The 17,977-nt window shown below is 42.6% G+C and overlaps 1 protein-coding gene across 1 annotated transcript; it reads right to left on the bottom strand.

The window, feature by feature from the left end:
• Window positions 1-12,969: 12,969 nt before the first annotated feature.
• LOC129698094 (paired mesoderm homeobox protein 2B-like) lies at window positions 12,970-17,768 on the bottom strand. Its single transcript, XM_055636974.1, has 3 exons — window positions 16,754-17,768; window positions 15,693-15,880; window positions 12,970-14,909 (listed from the first exon to the last, which is right to left on the bottom strand). The coding sequence occupies exons 1-3, from the start codon at window positions 16,992-16,994 to the stop codon at window positions 14,442-14,444; spliced, it is 897 nt and encodes a 298-aa protein (XP_055492949.1). The 5' UTR covers window positions 16,995-17,768; the 3' UTR covers window positions 12,970-14,441.
• Window positions 17,769-17,977: the final 209 nt, after the last annotated feature.

Here is a 17,977-nt window from a genome sequence, read left to right as displayed (position 1 = left end):
ACCTGCTTCCACTACCTGCAACCTCCAGCAACCACCTGCAACCTCCGGGAACCGCACGGAAACCTTGGGTGGGGTGCAAAGTCTCCAGAGGTTTACGTTCAGGTTTCCTAAGTGGGACAGGGGCATTAATCACTGCATCACGACTACCACATCACTGAATCATTTTGAGCGTAAAATGGAATTCCAGCCTTTCCCACTAGTTTCCAGTGTTCTTTTTCTTTGCATATCTTTCATTCATTTGTTCTATATCTCTCTACATCACCGTCCATATCTCTCGTTTCCCTTTCCCCTGATTCTCAGTCTGAAGAAGGGTCTCGAACAAATGAATGATAGGCAAAAATTAACAATGATAAAGGGAACAGGCCATTGTTAGCTGTTTGCTAGGTGAGAATGAAAAGCTGGTGTGACTTGGGTGGGGGAGGGATGGAGAGAGAGAGGGAATGCAGGGGTTACTTGAAGTTAGAGAAATTAATATTCATACCCCTGGGTTGTAAACTGCCCAAGCAAAATATGAGATGCTGTTCCTCCAATCTGTGTTTAGCCTCACTCTGTTAATGGAGGAGGCCTAGGACAGAAAGGTCAGTGCATGAAGAGGAATTAAAGTGTTTAGCAACCAAGAATCAGGTAGGTCCAGGCAGACTGAGCAAAGGTTTTCAGCGAAATGATTGCAAGGTATTCAGCAAAATGATCGCCTAGGTTACGTTTGGTGTTGCCAATGTATGAGTCCACATCTTGAACAACAGATACAGTAGATTAATTTGGAGGCTGTGCAAGTGAACCTCTGCCTAACCTGAAAGGACTGTCGGGGTCCCTGAACAGAGTCGAGGGATGAGGTATATGGACAAGTGTTGCATTTCCTGCAGTTGCAGGGAAAGGTACCTGGGGAGGGGGTGGTTTGGGTAGGAAGGGATGAGTTAACCAGAGAGTTGCGGAGGGAATGCTCTGTGGATGGTGGAGATGGGGAAATGTGGCTGGTGGTGGGATCCCGTTGGAGGTGGCAAAAATGTTGGAGGATTATGTGTTTTTGCGACGGCTGATGGAGGGAAAGGCAAGCAGTAGGGGGAGGGGAAACAAGGGAGGAGCTGCAGGGTACTGCGGAGACACGTGCGAGAGCTTCATTTATGATGAAAGAGCAAAACCCCCATTCACTAAAGAATGAGGACATCTCAGATGTCCTGGTGTGGAACACTTCATCTTGGGCACAGATTCGGCTTAGACGGAGGAATTGGAAGTAGGGGAATAGTGCTGTATTTGTTCATGGGATGTGGACATTGCTTGCAATGCCAGCTTTTACTCTCCACCCCTATTTACATGTGAATGGAAAATGTAGATAAGAGTCAACCCAGTGGTAGGTTTGAAGTCACAGAAAGGCCAGATTTAGAAAGGGCATGGATTTCTATCCCTGAAGGAAATTGGTTTTATCACAGTCTGGTGGGTATATTGAGTAGTATTTTCTTTAATCCAGATTTTTAATTTGATTTTTTGAACTTAATTCCCCAGTCGCTATGATGGGAGTTCAGCTCATATCTCTGGATGAGGATTACATTATTTTCACCTCAACACTGCCGCATCCGGTCTCTGTCCACCCCCATCTAGCATTCGTTGCCGGGCAGGAAGTACAAGTTATGAATACGGGCAAAGCTTGTAGCAGGCAATAAAGTCAATCTTGAAGCAATTGCAAGTAATTAGATCATATTCATTCAAGACCACTTCACGTACAATTCTGTCAGATTAACTGATTGATCGGATCGACCATGCATTTGATGCTCTTACTTCACTAACAACTTTTCAAGCAGGGAACATTGAACATTTTCAGACATAGTCACTAAAGAGCAAAGAGCCTTAAAGCCCTGAAATCAGATTAAATTACCTGAGCAATAAAGTAAATATGTTAAGAAGCAATTTAAGAAGTGGATTTTATTCCCGGCAAATGGCCCATCTTCAGCCCCAGGGGCTGGTGAAACAATATAAAAAGCTTCCCTTAGCTCAACAAAGTAGCACAATGCCATTACTAATCCCAATAATGGTATCGTTGCTGGGAATGGAGAAGGATTTAAAAAAACTTCCGCTGAGAGCTGGCACAGTTTTCCTATCGTAATGCTACATCTGCATTTTTAGACAAAATACCATTAAAATGGGATGTGATGTCCAAAAAAGCTCTCTTCAAATTATGGGGAAAAAATGCTAATACCTATTTCATCCAATGACAAATAACATTTCATTTATTTCATATCAATTGATATGGTGAATAGTCAGAGTCTATTTTCCAGGGTGGAAATGTTAAATACTGGAGGGCATAGATTTAAGATGAAAGAAAGAAAGAAAGTTTAAAGGAGATTTACAAGGCAGGTTTTTTTACACAGCGAATAGCAGGTCACGGGGAAGTGGTGGAAGCAAATATGTTAGTGATGTTTAAGTTGCATTTAGACAGACACATGAACAGGCAGAGACTGAAGGGATATAGACTACATACGTGCAGGCAGATGTGCAGTTTAATTTAGAATTGAGTTAGGCACAGACGTTTTGGGCGAAGGGCCTGTTCCAATCCTGTGTTGTTCTATGTTTGTTGTATGTGAATGATAGAAAATTATAGGAAGTTTATTTTAGAACATAATTTTACAGGAGTTGCTTTAGAAAAATCTCTGCATACTCCAAATAAGCATGGGTGTTAAAAACCATTGGTTCATATGCACATCTATATAAAATGAAGCAGCAAACGGCATGGGCAGCAAATGAAGAAAAAGATTTGGGTTATGTTCATTATTTGGCATAATAATGCCTTTCTTATATTAACATAGAAACTGGTGCAGCCATCTTTGACCCATTTATCGCAATAGCAACCAACGCTTTTAAGGCAGGGATTTCATAGAAACATAGAAAATAGGTGCAGGAGTAGGCTATTCGGCCCTTCGAGCCTGCACCGCCATTCAATATGATCACGGCTGATCATCCAACTCAGTATCCCGTACCTGCCTTCTCTCCATACCCCCTGATCCCTCTAGCCACAAGGGCCACATCTAACTCCCTCTTAAATATAGCCAATGAACTGGCCTCAACTACCTTCCGTGGCAGAGAGTTCCAGAGATTCACCACTCTCTGCGTGAAAAATGTTTTTCTCATCTCGGTTCTAAAGGATTTCCCCTCTATCCTTAAGCTGTGACCCCTTGTCCTGGACTTCCCCAACATCGGGAACAATCTTCCTGCATCTAGCCTGTCCAATCCCTTAAGAATTTTGTACGTTTCTATAAGATCCCCTCTCAATCTCCTAAATTCTAGCGAGTGCAATCCGAGTCATAACAAGACATTAAATCGCAACTTTCAGTCATAGTCATACACAAATGTCCCATAGCTTATCACAAACAAAAACTGATTTTGGGGTGTATAAAAGAGATATTAGGCAGATGGCCAAAGCTTTGTTAGAGATATGGGTTTTAGGGAATGTCTGCAAGGGGAATAAATTTATAATGACCTGTATACCAGAATATGATCAATATTGATCAATACATATCTTCAAGATAATAGTTAATAAAATTTCCAGACAATTGGAGGGGCAAGATTATAATAGGATTGAAAATAAAAATGTTTTTAATATAAATCAGAGTATTATTTGACTAGGAATCGATGTAGATTAAAAAGTATATAGGGTTCAAAGAGTCATTCAGCACAGAAACAGGCTCCTTGACTGACGTAGTCTGTGCTCACCATCTAACACTCAATTACACTAACCCTACATTTTGGTCACCCCACGTTTTCATTCCCTCCCCGTCCCCTCGCACCCCCAGATTCTATCACTCACTTGCGCTGTAGGGACAATGGGCAACTAACCTGCAAGTCTTTGGAATGTGTATTAAAAACCAGAGCACCTGGAAGAAACCAACACGGGCATTGGGAAGATGTGCAAACTCCACACACACACACACACAGAAGCTACTCAAGCGTATTATAAGGTACCTCCGGTTTGTATGTGACCTCACTCATGCAATGTACGAGGCACAGTGTGGCAATGGGAAGGGGGGTTAATATAGTTAGCAGCAGGGAAATCCAGCAGGCCTTGGCTGACCAAGCACAAGTGTTCTGCAAATCAGTCGCATAGTCTACACTTGGTCTTGCCGACGTAAAGGAGGCAACATCAGGAACAAGAAATGCAGTAGATGAGATTAGAGTAAGGAATATATGTGTGTGGGAGGGGGGGAGAGAAAAAAGGGTACAAATCCAGGTGGGGCACAAGGAAGAGGGGATAAAAAGGGGGGCCGAGTAGTTGTGAGGGCACAAACAAAATGGAGGAATAGCTCATCATGCTGCGTTTGGTTTGCTTACAATGTAATGACATGAACATTGAATTCTCCACTTTTACATAACTAACCTACAAACAACTCACCCCAGCCCCCAGCCCCCCCCCCCCCCCCCCCCCCCCCCCCCCATCTCCTCCTTGTGCCCCATTTGCATTTGTGCCCAATTACTCCTCTTCGACATATATTCCATCCTTCGGCTGCACAATTCACACCTGTCTATTGTTATCTCACATTTTTTGTCCTTTGTCCAACTATCTGTTAATTAAACCCCCCTCGTCTGCATTCTCCTTTTACTTGATCCTTTCTCTGTCCTGCCCCACTTCTCGTCCAGCTTTCTCGTCCCCACCATAATCGGTCTGAAGAAGGACCCCGCCCAAAACCTCACCTATCCATGTCCTCCAAAGATGCTGCCTGACCTGCTGAGTTACTGAGATTGAGTGGTGAATCTCTGGAACTCTCTGCCACAGAGGGTAGTTGAGGCCAGTTCATTGGCTATATTTAAGAGGGAGTTAGATGTGGCCCTTGTGGCTAAGGGGATCAGGGGGTATGGAGAGAAGGCAGGTACGGGATACTGTTGGATGATCAGCCATGATCATATTGAATGGCGGTGCCGAATGGCCTACTCCTGCACCTAATTTCTATGTTTCTATGTTTACTCCAGCACTTTGTCTTTATTTTGTAAACCAGCATTTGCAGTTCTTTATGTCTCAATGATTAGCAGGGTTTTGAATGAGTTTACAGAGAGGAACATTTAAGGAGTCTTGCAGAAATATATGTAGATAGAATATAATGATGCATGGATGAAAGTTTCAACAGCAGATGAGTCGAAGGAGAACCAAGTTATGAGTTTTCAGAACTGAAATAGGAGGTTTTAATCACAGAATGGACATGTGGTCTGAGCTCTCTACTGGATCAAAGGTACTTAAAACATAGAACAGTACAGCACAAGAACAGACTCTGCAGCCCACAATGTCAGTGCTGAACATAATGCCAAGACCAAACCTTATCTGCCTACACATAAGGTAGACAAAAATGCTGGAGAAACTCAGCGGGTGAGGCAGCATCTATGGAGCGAAGGAATAGGTAACGTTTCGGGTCGAGACCGTTCCTCAGACTGACGAGGGGGTCGGGAGGGGCCGGGAATAAGACAGGAAGAGGTGGAGACAGTGGGCTGCGGGAGAGCTGGGAAAGGAAGGGGAAGGAGGGAGAAAGCAAGGACTACCTGAAATTGGAGAAGTCAGTCTTCATACCGCTGGGGTGTAAACTACCCAAGCGAAATACGAGGTGCTGTTCCTTCAATTTGCGGTGGGACTCACTCTGGCCATGGAGGACTCACTGACCATGCCTACACATAATTCATATCCCTCCATTCCCTGCATATCCATATGCCTATCCAAAAGTCTCTTAAATGCCACTATCATATCCTCCTCAACCACCATCCCCGGCAACACGTTTTAACCACTCACCACCCTCAGTTTAAGAAACCTTCCCCCGCACATCTCCTTCAAACTTTGCCCCTCTCCTTAAAACTATGTCCACAAGTATTTGGTTGAGAGCATTCTGGCCTATTGAATATTTTGAACTGTTGCCAGAGAGAGTAGTCAATGGTAAGGTAACAGAACACGTGACGTCTTCCAAATTTTTTAGTTGGAGGCAATATCTTTTCATCCAGTACTTTGACAATATATAGGCAGAGGAGATGTCAAGGAAGTGATGGTGAGGTAGAGAAAAGTGTTCACACAATAGTTGCGGAAACATGAATTGGTGATTCAGGTGCTGCCTGGGTGGGTGGGTGACGGGTGACATGGAGATGAGAAAATGGCATGGGACAGGGAGAGATCCTATGGACAGCAGAGGCAGCAGAGTGGGAGCAGGAAGTGAGGCACTTGCTGGGTGATTTCCTGGCAACAACTGTAGACCTAAGAGAGCAGCAATCCAGCTGGATAATAGTGGAGAGAAATTAAGCTGGTGTCGTCAACAATGTCAAAGGCCATCAGGCAAGAGGTACAGAAGCTTGGAAACTCATATCAGATTCAGGGGCAGCTTCTTCTCAGCTGCTATCAGGCAACTGAACAGGACCATCCTCTCACCAAATAGAGTGCAGTCCTGACCATCCATCAACCTCGTGGGAGAGCTTTGAACTATCTTTAACAGACTTTATCGGGCTTGATCTTGCACTAAATGTGATACCCTTTATCCTGTTTCTGTACACTGTGGACAGTTGAATGTAATCATGTATAGTCTTTACGTTGACTGGATAGCTCGGAACAAAAAGTTTTTCCTCTGTACCTTGGTACACGTGACAATAATAAACTAAACTATATAAGTGACTTTCCGGTCGAAAGAAAGGTCCTGATCTGAAACGTCACCTATCCATTCGTATACAAATGCAGAAACAAAGAAATGCAGAAGGTATACAAAAATGCTGGAGAAACACAGCGGGTGAGGCAGCATCTATGGAGCGAAGGAAATAGGCAACGTTTCCTAATAGGCAACGTTTCCGATTTTCCAGCATCTGCAGTTCCTTCTTAAACTAAGAAATGCAGATGCTGGTTAATACACAAAAGGACACGAAGTGCTGGCGTCACTCAGCAGGTCATGTAGAACATGGATAGGTGACGTTTCATGTCGAGACGCTAAATCTTGGCATGGGACTTTGAACATTTAAAACTCACATGTTTAGAAATCCTTACATTCTGCCTTGCTGCCTCCGTCATTAATCTGGAACACGAGCATGGCGTGCAAAGTGCATTTGGGTTGTGCGGTCAGTGGTGGGGATTTAGAATGTGGCTGGGGCCAGGGTTGGAGTCCTGAACATCAGGGGCGAGGAACATTGGAAGGTTTACATTCAGAGCCAAGATCCCACTCACGGCTGGTGGGCCGGCAGTTGACTCACGGCTATTCCTTGAAATTCCATTTCAAGTAGGGTGCAAGGCCACCAAATTCAAGTGCAGTTTCATACCTTTTCAAGCAGGGTGCAAGGCCAATAAAGACAGCGAGTCATCACCTCTCCCTTATCCATCTTGCAGAGAATGAGCCACGCCCACACTTCTTTGTTTTATAATCCCTCCCACCAGAAGGGGCGTGGCTTTCATGGCGTGATTGACAGGAGAGAGAATCGCAACATTTTTTAAACACTAATAACTGTCTTATTTTTCATCGATGGGAAAAATCCTCGGCACCTGATGAGCGGTGGGGGACTGAGTAAGATGGCCGAAAATCACAGCCGTATGTGGTACCATTTTTTTCTAAAATCAAGACAAAGCGCATACAGGAAGTGGTCAAGGTTAGACATTTAATTACATAGAAGGCAAGGTAACTTTAATTAGGCAAGGCAACATTAATTAGGCAAGGCAACTTTAATTAGGCAAGGCAACTTTAATTAGGCAAGGCAACTTTAATTAGGCAACACAGCTTTAGCATTTCCAAACCAAAGGCAACACAGCTTTAGCATTTCCAAACCAAAGGCAACACAGCTTTAGCATTTCCAAACTATATTTTCAAACCACATTAAGGGCACTGACAGGTCAGTAAAACCACTCACTGTTTAGTAGACATGTGTTCAGTGTTATTCACAGCTCAGACTGAGAGACGTCACCCTCTCATTCCCCCATCTTGCAGAGACTGACTGAGGCACTCAACACTTCAGGGTTTTATAGTCCCTCCAGAAGGGGCGTGGCCTTCAGGAGAGAGAATCTCAACATTTTTTAAACACTAATAACTCTTTTATTTTTCATCGATGGGAAAAATCCTCTTGTCCTGCACAGCGGGTGGGGCTCTGAGTAAGATGGCCAAAAATCACAGCTGTAAGTGGCAGCGTTTTTTCTAAAATCAATATACAGAACAACAGGAAGTGGTCAAGATCAGACTTTTAGTAATATAGATTTCCCATTCCCTCACTCACCAACTTCACTCTTAAAATTTTTTTGCAGCATTACTACTGAAGTAAACGTGCATTGGGGTATTCATAGCAATTCCAATAATCCAGAAAATCCACTTGTTCAACATCGTTCAAAATCCAAGAGGTGCCAGATAATCAGTTTAATCGTGAGAGGAATATTCAATTACTTTTTTCCACAGAAGTTGTTATCAAGCAGAACGGTTCTGCTGTATTTAGTTAAACCTCTGGATTTCAAAACAAAATCTACATTTCTAGACTACTTTTCAAGTGGAGATACGGATAATGTCTGGAAAGTTAACCTGTTTCCAGAACTGATTGATATAAAATAAGAATCTCAATCTGAAGAATTGGTCTCCACCGAAACGTCACCTATTCCATTTCCCCAGAGGTGCTGCCTGACCCGCTGAGTTATTCCAACTTTTTGTAACTATCTTCGGTGTAAACCAGCATCTGCAGATCCTTCCTAAACAAGATGGTCTGGCTATTTCTCCACGCGTTGGTCAAATGTCATTGAAGGTTTCAAGGTCAGTTTATTGTCACATGTATCCATGAAGATACAGTGAAATTCAGATTACCAATAAAGGGCAACAAGACACCCAAATAAGATTTTAACATGAACATCCACCACAGGGACTCCCCTACACTCCTCACTGTGATGGAAGGCAAAAAAAAGTTCAATCTTCTCTTCTTTCAGAAAATTATGATTGTATTTTCAGATGATTTTTAAAACTGTTAACTGATGCTGCTTCTTGCCGAGAGACTCGGTGCTGAACGCTGCTGCAACTGCAGGGGGCGACAGACACTGCACCACAATACAGTATGAGGTCCACTCTGCGCTCCAAGGCAGCTAACTCCCAGACAGTTTGAAATTGTAAGCTTATAGACAAATTGTGAGGAATCACTATCGGGATGTGAAAGACCAGCACTCCCCCACAGTAAATTGGGGAATCACCTCGATTGTTAACCAGCCTGGGAGGTATTGGAGATCGGCACTGGGGGCTAGTTGAATCAAGGGATATAGGGAGAAGGCAGGCACGGGTTATTGATTGGGGACGATCAGCCATGATCACAATGAATGGCGGCGCTGGCTCGAAGGGCCGAATGGCCTCCTGCTGCACCTATTTTCAAAAAGATACCCTCTCATCCTTTGAAATTCCAGTGAATACAAGCCCAGCTGCTTCATTCTCTCAGCATATGACAGTCCTGCAAATCCGGGGAATTAACCTGGTGAACCTACGCTGTGCTCCCTCAATAGCAATAAAGTCCGCACCGGGGCCATGTACAACTGCAGTAGAACCTCCTTGCTCCAAAACTCAAATCCTCGCGTTATGATGGCCAACATGCCATTAGCTTTCTTCACTGCCTGCTGTAGATGCATGCTTACTTTCAGTGACTGTTGTACACAAAGGTCCCGTTGCACCTCCCCTTTTCCTAATCTGACACCATTCAGATAATGTTAGATGCTGGTTTAAACCGAAGGTAGGCACGAAGAGCTGGAGTAATTCAGTGGGACAGGTAGCATCTCTGGAGAGAACGAATGGGTGACGTTTCGGGTCGAGACTCTTCTTCAGACTGGTTAGGGATAACGGAAACAAGAGATATAAACAGTGATGTGGAGAGATAAAGAACAATGAATGAAAGATATGCCAAAAGTAAGTAAGTAAGTAAGTTTATTGGTCAAGTATTCACATACAAGGAATTTGCCTTGGCGCTCCGCCCACAAGTAACAACATGACATAGAGTGACAGTTATGATAGCAGACTGGTTTGCTGCTTCGGGGGGTGTGGGGGAGGGGGGGGGAAATGTTTGATCCAGAAATATCGTGCAATACTACTCAGTCATCTTAATAGATGTGGAAAACAAATAACACTGCAGCCTCTGGAATCTGAAAGAGAAACAGAAACGCTGGAAGAACTCAGCCAGCCAAGCAGCATCCGTTGGAAGCAAAAACACAATTAATGGTCCAGGTCGAGGCCATTCATCAGAACTTAGAAAACCGATAAAGCAAGGTAGACTAGATTGCCCGTATTATATCTGTTTTAATAGACAGGGACATCAAAACCAATATCCAGTTTTAATGCAAATCTTTAATTGTAAACCGAACACTGATACTCAAGACTGATGAGAAGTGAACCAATTGAGATTCCAATTCATGTTAAATTATCTGCTCGATGGAAGCCACTACTGAGAGAGGGAATTGAGACCGGTGCAGTGACATTAGCAACCATCCTTTGTATAGACAACCTAATCGACTTACTGTGTTGTACACGTTTGGCCTCAGTGAGGTAGAGGAGAAACGGACTGCACCCTGGCTAATGGATGGACCTTCAGAAGCCCGGTGACGGTCCTTCCATACGCTAGGATACAGTCCGAATCTCCTCTGCTTCATTGCGGATATTTAGAGTCATAGAGTGAGACAGAGTGGAAACAGGCCCTTCGGCCCAACTTGCCCACACCGCCCAACATGTCCCAGCTACACTAGTCCCACCTGCCCGCGTTTGGTCCAAACCTGTCTTACCCATGTACCTGGCTAACTGTTTCTTAAACGTTGGGATAGTCCCTGTCACAACTATGTCCCCTGGCAGCTTGTTTCATACATCCACCCTCTGTGTGAAAAAGTTACCCCTCAGATTCCTATTAAAGATTTCCCCCTTCACATTAAACCTATATCCTCTGGTCCTCGATTCTCCTACTCTTAGCAAGAGACTGCATCTACCCGATCTATTCCTTTCCTGATTTTATACACCTCTATATCCCCCCCCCCACCCCCCATCATCTTGCGCTCCAAGGAATAGAGTCCCAGCCTACCTAACATCTGCCTATAACTCAGACCCTCTAGTCCTGGCAACATACTCGTAGATCTTCTCTGTACCATTTCCAGCCTTCGAGTCGATTCTGCGACTGTTGTGCTGTACTGTTGAGAAACACACCATGTACCCTATCTTCCCTTCGTTCTACCTGTTGTACACGAGAGCTTGGTTGCATTTGCGTATAGTATTATCTGAGTTGGACAGCACGAAAAACAGATTTTCACTGTAGCGCCGTACGCATGACAATAATAAATCTAAACTTTTAAAAAGTGCTTCATTTTGCTTGATTATGAAACTATTTTATCGTAATCACCAATGTCTATTTAATATAGTTAAATTAAAATTGTGTTGGGCCATCAGGAATTGGCACTCAGTTGGTTTGATGGCAATCATTATTAACGATCAGCCATTTGGCACACCTTCATTTGATATGTTTAAGAAAGAACTGCAGATGTTGGAAAAATCGAAGGTAGACAAAAATGCTGGAGAAACTCAGCGGGTGAGGCAGCATCTATGGAGGGAAGAAATGGGTGACGTTTCGGGTCGAGACCCTTCTTCAGTCAGAAGGGTCTCGACCCGAATCGTTACCTATTCCTTCGCTCCATAGATGCTGCCTGACCCGCTGAGTTTCTCCAGCATTTGTGTCTACCTTTCATTTGATATGCACCCTCACCTCACCATATCTATGACGGGAGTAAATCTGAGACTACCATTCAATCTATTTAACCATAGCAACTTGCTGGGATATCCGAGACTGTGGTCTGTGGGTTACACGTTTTTGAAATGCGGAACATGCTTACTTCGGAAAATTCAGCAAAAATCTTAGACATCAACAGGATCAATGGTTCCAATCATTTGTGAGGCAGGAGAAATTGGTGCAGCCTTCCTTGAGCCGTTTATCGCAATAGCAACCTCACTTTTTTATGACAGGGATTTCGAAAGACAGCACCATAAAACGAGGCCTGAATTTACCTGCTTTAAAATTAATATGATCTTCGATTAAACAGAAGGAAGTAAAGCATTTAAGGCATAATAAATATTTGTTATTTGAACAACGGCACCGCATTGCCAGTGTTCATTTCTGCGCAGTGCTCAGTCTGGGAAAAGCACTTCGTATATAAAAACATTATGATCTGGTTCATTTCTGCAATTAAGTACAGTTCAGCAAACCTTCTTACGATAAGAAGGGATGAATTGTGTAGACTTTTATCTTTATACGTTTAATGTCTGCTGGTGATTTATAGGCAGCATGTTATTTTGTTTTAAAGATTCAGACAGGAGGAAGGGCCACGAATTCCTTCGCCGGTACCAGCTCTATGCCACCGAACCTGTTTGACGCCACTCTTCTGGGTGAGGAACCTGTCTCTCCTCTTCCCGTCTTGTCGTTCGTTGTGAGATTGAATCTATAAACAGTCGAGCTAAAATTAATATAAATTAATTGTGATTAGCAGCAAACTGTGCCGGCTTCTGTCTCCCAACCTCTTTTTGTTTCCAACAGCAACGAATCGCTTGTGCAAAACCACCTGTTCAATTCAATGTCTCGCAGAACTAACCAAATTGTATCCATTTCACATGTTGCAAGCGATATCCACAAAACTGATGGAAACGCGTTCCTTTTCAAGTCTATCTTTTGGAGATGGTGACCGGTATTGGCGGGGTTTATACCTTCTCATCAGATTTGAAGATACTGTAGAATTTGTTTTCCAGGCAACGCCAATATAATTTGATTATTCAATACCAATCGATATACATTATACACCAATAGTCAGCGAATAAATGAAAAATAAATACTTTACATTTAATATAATTCGCCCTCACTTACTTTACATTGAAGCTAATTCACACTCGCAAGAGGTTTCATGTTTTAGTGATAAAATAACCAAAATACTACGCGTCAGACACTGAGAACGTTTTTATAAATATGTTAGTTATGTTAGAATAATCAACAGAATACACGATTGTTTGTTTCTTATATGGTTTTATTATTAAACGTAAACTAGGTTCGACCTCGTCTACGTATACCCCAGACGCCAAGCGGAATACAAACAGATCCTCTGATGAGAAATCTCGGTGCATGACGAAGAGAAATATGGTTTCCGGGATTTTCTGAATTACATTATTCGGAACTCAAACTATTTTATTGGCGAGAAAAGATTTCAAATATTCCATGCTTAACTAAGTATTTGTATAACTACAATTTCTTTCCTTTCTTTCCTCCGCCTCCATGTTATTCATTTACAAATGGTTTGCGATTAGCTGTATTCGCGTTATGTAATCAAAGCAGAAATGATCACGTTTTTTTCTTTGTTTTTCATTTTAAAGGAGTTGATTTCCATAATCATATTTTTATTTGTTATGAAAAAAATCTTAATATTTTTCTTGAAATTTAAAAATAAAAAGGAAGGAGCGAAAATTGGTCAAGGTCTTGTTGGTTTTACATCAAGATATTCGTCTTCAAGAAAGGTTTCATCAGAAGGGTTGATAGTTGGAGCTTAGAATGTGCAGGCAACACAAAGTGTAGTGTTAATCAGCAGGCCTATTTGACGTTTTTTATTATCATTTCACAGCTTTGATTTTGTAGTTTCCGTTTTTTTCCAAACGAACATGACATTTAAAAAATGGAAACTAATACAATTACAACTAGTATATAAATATTGCATTTCCATCTCCATTCGAAAATGTGCGTGAATTTCTCCGCACAAGACGAAACAACTGCTAATATATATATATATATATATTAGAATGATGTTTACTCAAACTAGGCAAATGATATTCAAAGAATCACACTGACATCTTCCTATCCTCTGATATTGAAAACACACAGTCATTTTGTTTTTAAGGTTAATTTTATCTCTCAACTCGGCACATATTATCCTCACAAGTTTACTCTGGTAACAAAAAACAGAAACATATTCCAACCTTTGCTTTGCATTTTATTATCAACAATCAAGTTAATGGTACACTTTTGGAAAACTATATGCACACGTAGAAATATTTCCCTTATTTAAATATAAGCATCCATTATACCACGTATAAATAATTTTGAACTCCTAAACATAATTTATGAGGATTATGTTCACAATAATTTCTGATGGGACGGAGAGAGAAATAAAAAATAAACGACAACATGCATTTAACAAAAATATATGCCGTTATTGTTGTTATTAATATATGAACCTGCTTTTACCTAAACAAAATAACTCAACCCAGGATGATCTCCTTTAATGTGTGTTCTCCATAAACACACTTCATGTGGACTACGGGGGAGAAAAGTATTTTTAAGATCAACTAGTGAAGACAATACTGAGAATAACACTTTTACGGTTTACTCACAGAACACGGCTGTAGAAAGACACACAAAAAGATTTTTTCTCGTTTTGTACTTTTTTTTACATATTTTTAATCCCAGTGATGCGGTGGGGTGGGGGGAGGTCAAGTTCAGAACATGCTGCTCTTTACTAAAGTGGCTTTGGTTCCGTTGGGTCTCTGCAGCGAGGAGAGCACGCTGGCGAAAGGACCGCCTATTGAGTCGGGCACTGCGCTCACCCCACCCGGGCCCGTTGCCCAGCCGGTGCCCGCTACTCCTGCAGCTGCTGCAGCCGCCGCTGCCGCCGCCGCTGCCGCCGTCTTGGCGGAGTCCCCAACCCCTCCTCCACCTAAACCACCCCCTCCTCCAAGGCCACCGCCTCCCCCGTTGCCGAGCACACCGCCGCCGTTGCCTGAAGTGGCAACGCAGCTGCCTGGACCCGTGCTGTCAGGATCGGCCGGCTTCGAGTCCTTGTTGTCATCCTCCGCTCGCAGGTCGGATTTCTTGGACGAACCGTTGTTGTTTTTGGCCGCGGCCGCCGCTGCCGCCGCCGCCCGCTCCTGTTTGCGGAACTTGGCCCGTCGGTTCTGAAACCAAACCTGGCGAAGGGGAGAAAGGAGGAGAAGGGTTAACAGTGAGTCTGGGAATGACAGGTGCGTGGTTAACCAGGCGCGTCCGGGAAAGATCCGCTCAACCAGGCGCGTCCGCTCAAACACCACACCAGTAACCTTTGAACATTTAAACGCTAAACGACTGCGAAGAGCTCGGCGAAAGAATAACGACGAGCAAGGCGAATGGAGAGTACAAATATTCCTGAATATAACTGCATTGAATAGGCGACGAATTTGCATTGATTGGTCGATGGGTTGATCGATTTCGGATCGAGATTGAGATTTTATTAATATCTCCTTTTGCAGCTCGAACTTGACCATAACAGCTCTTTTCTTCGTCATTTGTTTTGTATGTAATAAACTTCTGGTGGTGTGCATTGATTTAAGATATATAGAACTGCGCGAAATAAAGAGTTTCTATATTACCCAATTTAATTGTTTGTATTGCGCTGTTTTGACTTTTATTTATTCCTACGCCGTTAAAGTTTATCTCAATTGTCATTTTCATTCTATGCCTTCGAAACTTGCACACCAATACTCCAAATAGTACCTGGCAGTGTAGTCATCTAATTCCACTCTTGTGCTAACAAACCTCGGCTTTACTGTTCGATAATGCCACGAAGGATGAGGGCGTTATCCAAATGTGTAATAAGGGGGCAATGAGATATATCCTCGGATTTGCCGATATAATGACCATCTAATTGCAGAAGTGAGCACATCGCCACTGTTCAGTGTGAACAGTGCTAAGCTAAATCCCTGTTTGAGTAATACCTGCACTCTGGCCTCGGTGAGATCTATCTTCAACGCCAGCTCTTCCCGCGTGTAGATGTCCGGGTAGTGAGTCTCTGCAAACACTCGCTCTAGTTCTTTGAGCTGGGCGCTGGTGAAAGTGGTCCGTATCCGCCTCTGCTTCCTCTTCTCGTTTAAGCCGCCGTGATCCGTAAACAATTTGTACGGTACTGTGGAGGGAAGGGAGGGCGTGGGGGTAGGGAAAGCCAAGAGAAAAGTCGAGAACTCAGATCATGGGTCAAACTCTCGAACTATCCTTTTGTTTTTAAAATACGGGAAGGTATAACGAAGGCAGTCCTGGAAAATCCACATTATAATGTGCTTCATTGCAAAGCAGGTGCACAAAGAGACAATTCTCAGTTCCGTACTAGAAGTCATTGAATTAAAATTAGGTGATAAAATGTATACATAATAACATAGCGCGAACTTAATTCAAGGTATAATTAGTGGAACGAAAGTAATATAAAAATATAGTATCAATAAATTATTGCGAATAGCTTCCTCAGAACCCAGGAAAATGTCTATTTCGAAATAAAATCAGATAATGGCATCAATTGATTATTTAGTTTTAATCTGATTTACAGCCAGTTTTGTGTAAAATTGTTTCCAAATTGTCATTTTTAAGTATTGGCCAGTTAAAGTTTATCTAATGGTTTAAAAGGATCGCAGTATTAAGTCCAAGCCACTCTGCTTTAAAGACATTCTGGTAATGAGCTTTAGTCTTTGGTTATTTAATTACACCAGGACAGATTTTCTAAGCTTTACGTATCATCGCAAAGTAAATAAATTATGCCTATCATTTTGGCAGCTTAAGATAATTTTGTTGGCGGTTCGGGTGTGACTAGTATAGTGTAACCCTGTAACTGAATTACCCATTGCCTGCAATCGCTTCTAACGTGATAAATTCTTTCATTTGTGTAAGCAAATTTCGTTTGGTAAATACTAAACACATTTCAATTTTCAAATGCAATCAACCTTCCTATATACATGTTTGTTGCGGGGAGAAGGGGTACTCTTTGGAAAGGATTGCGAGAGATCCTTACCTGCTGCGTATGGGCTGCTCTGATGGTCCCTAAGAGTTCCAAGGCTGCAGGATCCTGGAGTTAGAGATGGACATCCCGAGGTGGCCCCGAATGTGGTCCTTATAGGATTATATTGGAATCCACTCGCCTGGCTGCAAGAACTGAAGTCAGCATAGGCTGAAGCAAGGCTTGAAGTGTCCATGCCCGCCATACACGACTCGTAGGCAGACGAATTGAGGTAAGAATATTCCATTTTATACATTGAAAAGGCTCTGGCTAGCTGTCCAAAAATAGAAAGAAAAGAGAGAAAGAGAGAAGGTGCCTTTGGTTGGTAGATGTGCACAGCGCAGAGCCTGCTTTACAACTGGGCTTCTTTCTAACAGGAGAGCTTAGTTTTATCAAAATGCCTCCTATGAGCTGCCTTGCCTCAGGTCTCTAGAGCATATAGTCCTCATAATAAACTTGGCTGTTTCCACTTGGACAATAGCAAAGCGGTGGTCTTATTGCCTTCGCTTTTACATGACAATAACTCATCAGTCTATTGGGCTGGCACAGGGGGACTGGGCTGCCCAGCCTCCCTATCATTGATTCCTGCATCTCTAATTAGAATTTAATACCACACCATTACGCACAAAGTCCCCTCCATCATCCCTCTAACCATATCCCTGCCCTTAATTCAATCAGACTACTTTTAAATAATGAAAGTTGGGTGACGATTCTCCCTGATCCAATTTCCTTGCGCTTTTAAGCTTTTGAAGCGATCATAGCTCGGGCACAAATTGAGATATTTTCTGTTTTCTGGAGGAAGCTGGGTGTCATGGTCCGCCTTTTTGTAATAATGTTACACGCTCAATTTAACAACAAGACTCCCCCCTGTTGTGCGTGAAATGTTATCACGGGTGGACATTCGCTGGACGCTGGCACCGTGCAAAAACTCAGCTAGCGTAGAAAGAGAAAGGAAAAAAAAGGTTCTTTTTAAAACAAAACACACCTGGCTGGGAAATTTACAGGAAAGACGGTGAACACTATTGTGCGATGAAGGGTAACCGATTTGAACATCTTATTCTAATACGAACATTTTATCTTTTTTGAATTAAATAATGCTTTCTGATTTTTTTGTAAATATTAGATAATAAATGTTTTTGATTTGGCGTAGCCATTTGTGAAACTGATGTCGAGAATATTTTGGTTCGTAATACCGGAAACACAAAATTGAAGAGTGCATTAACATAACATATGAGGTTT

Source organism: Leucoraja erinacea, chromosome 1 (genome assembly GCF_028641065.1).
Source record: "Leucoraja erinacea ecotype New England chromosome 1, Leri_hhj_1, whole genome shotgun sequence".
Lineage (NCBI taxonomy): Eukaryota > Metazoa > Chordata > Chondrichthyes > Rajiformes > Rajidae > Leucoraja > Leucoraja erinaceus.
This window is presented reverse-complemented; position numbering and strand designations above follow the sequence as displayed.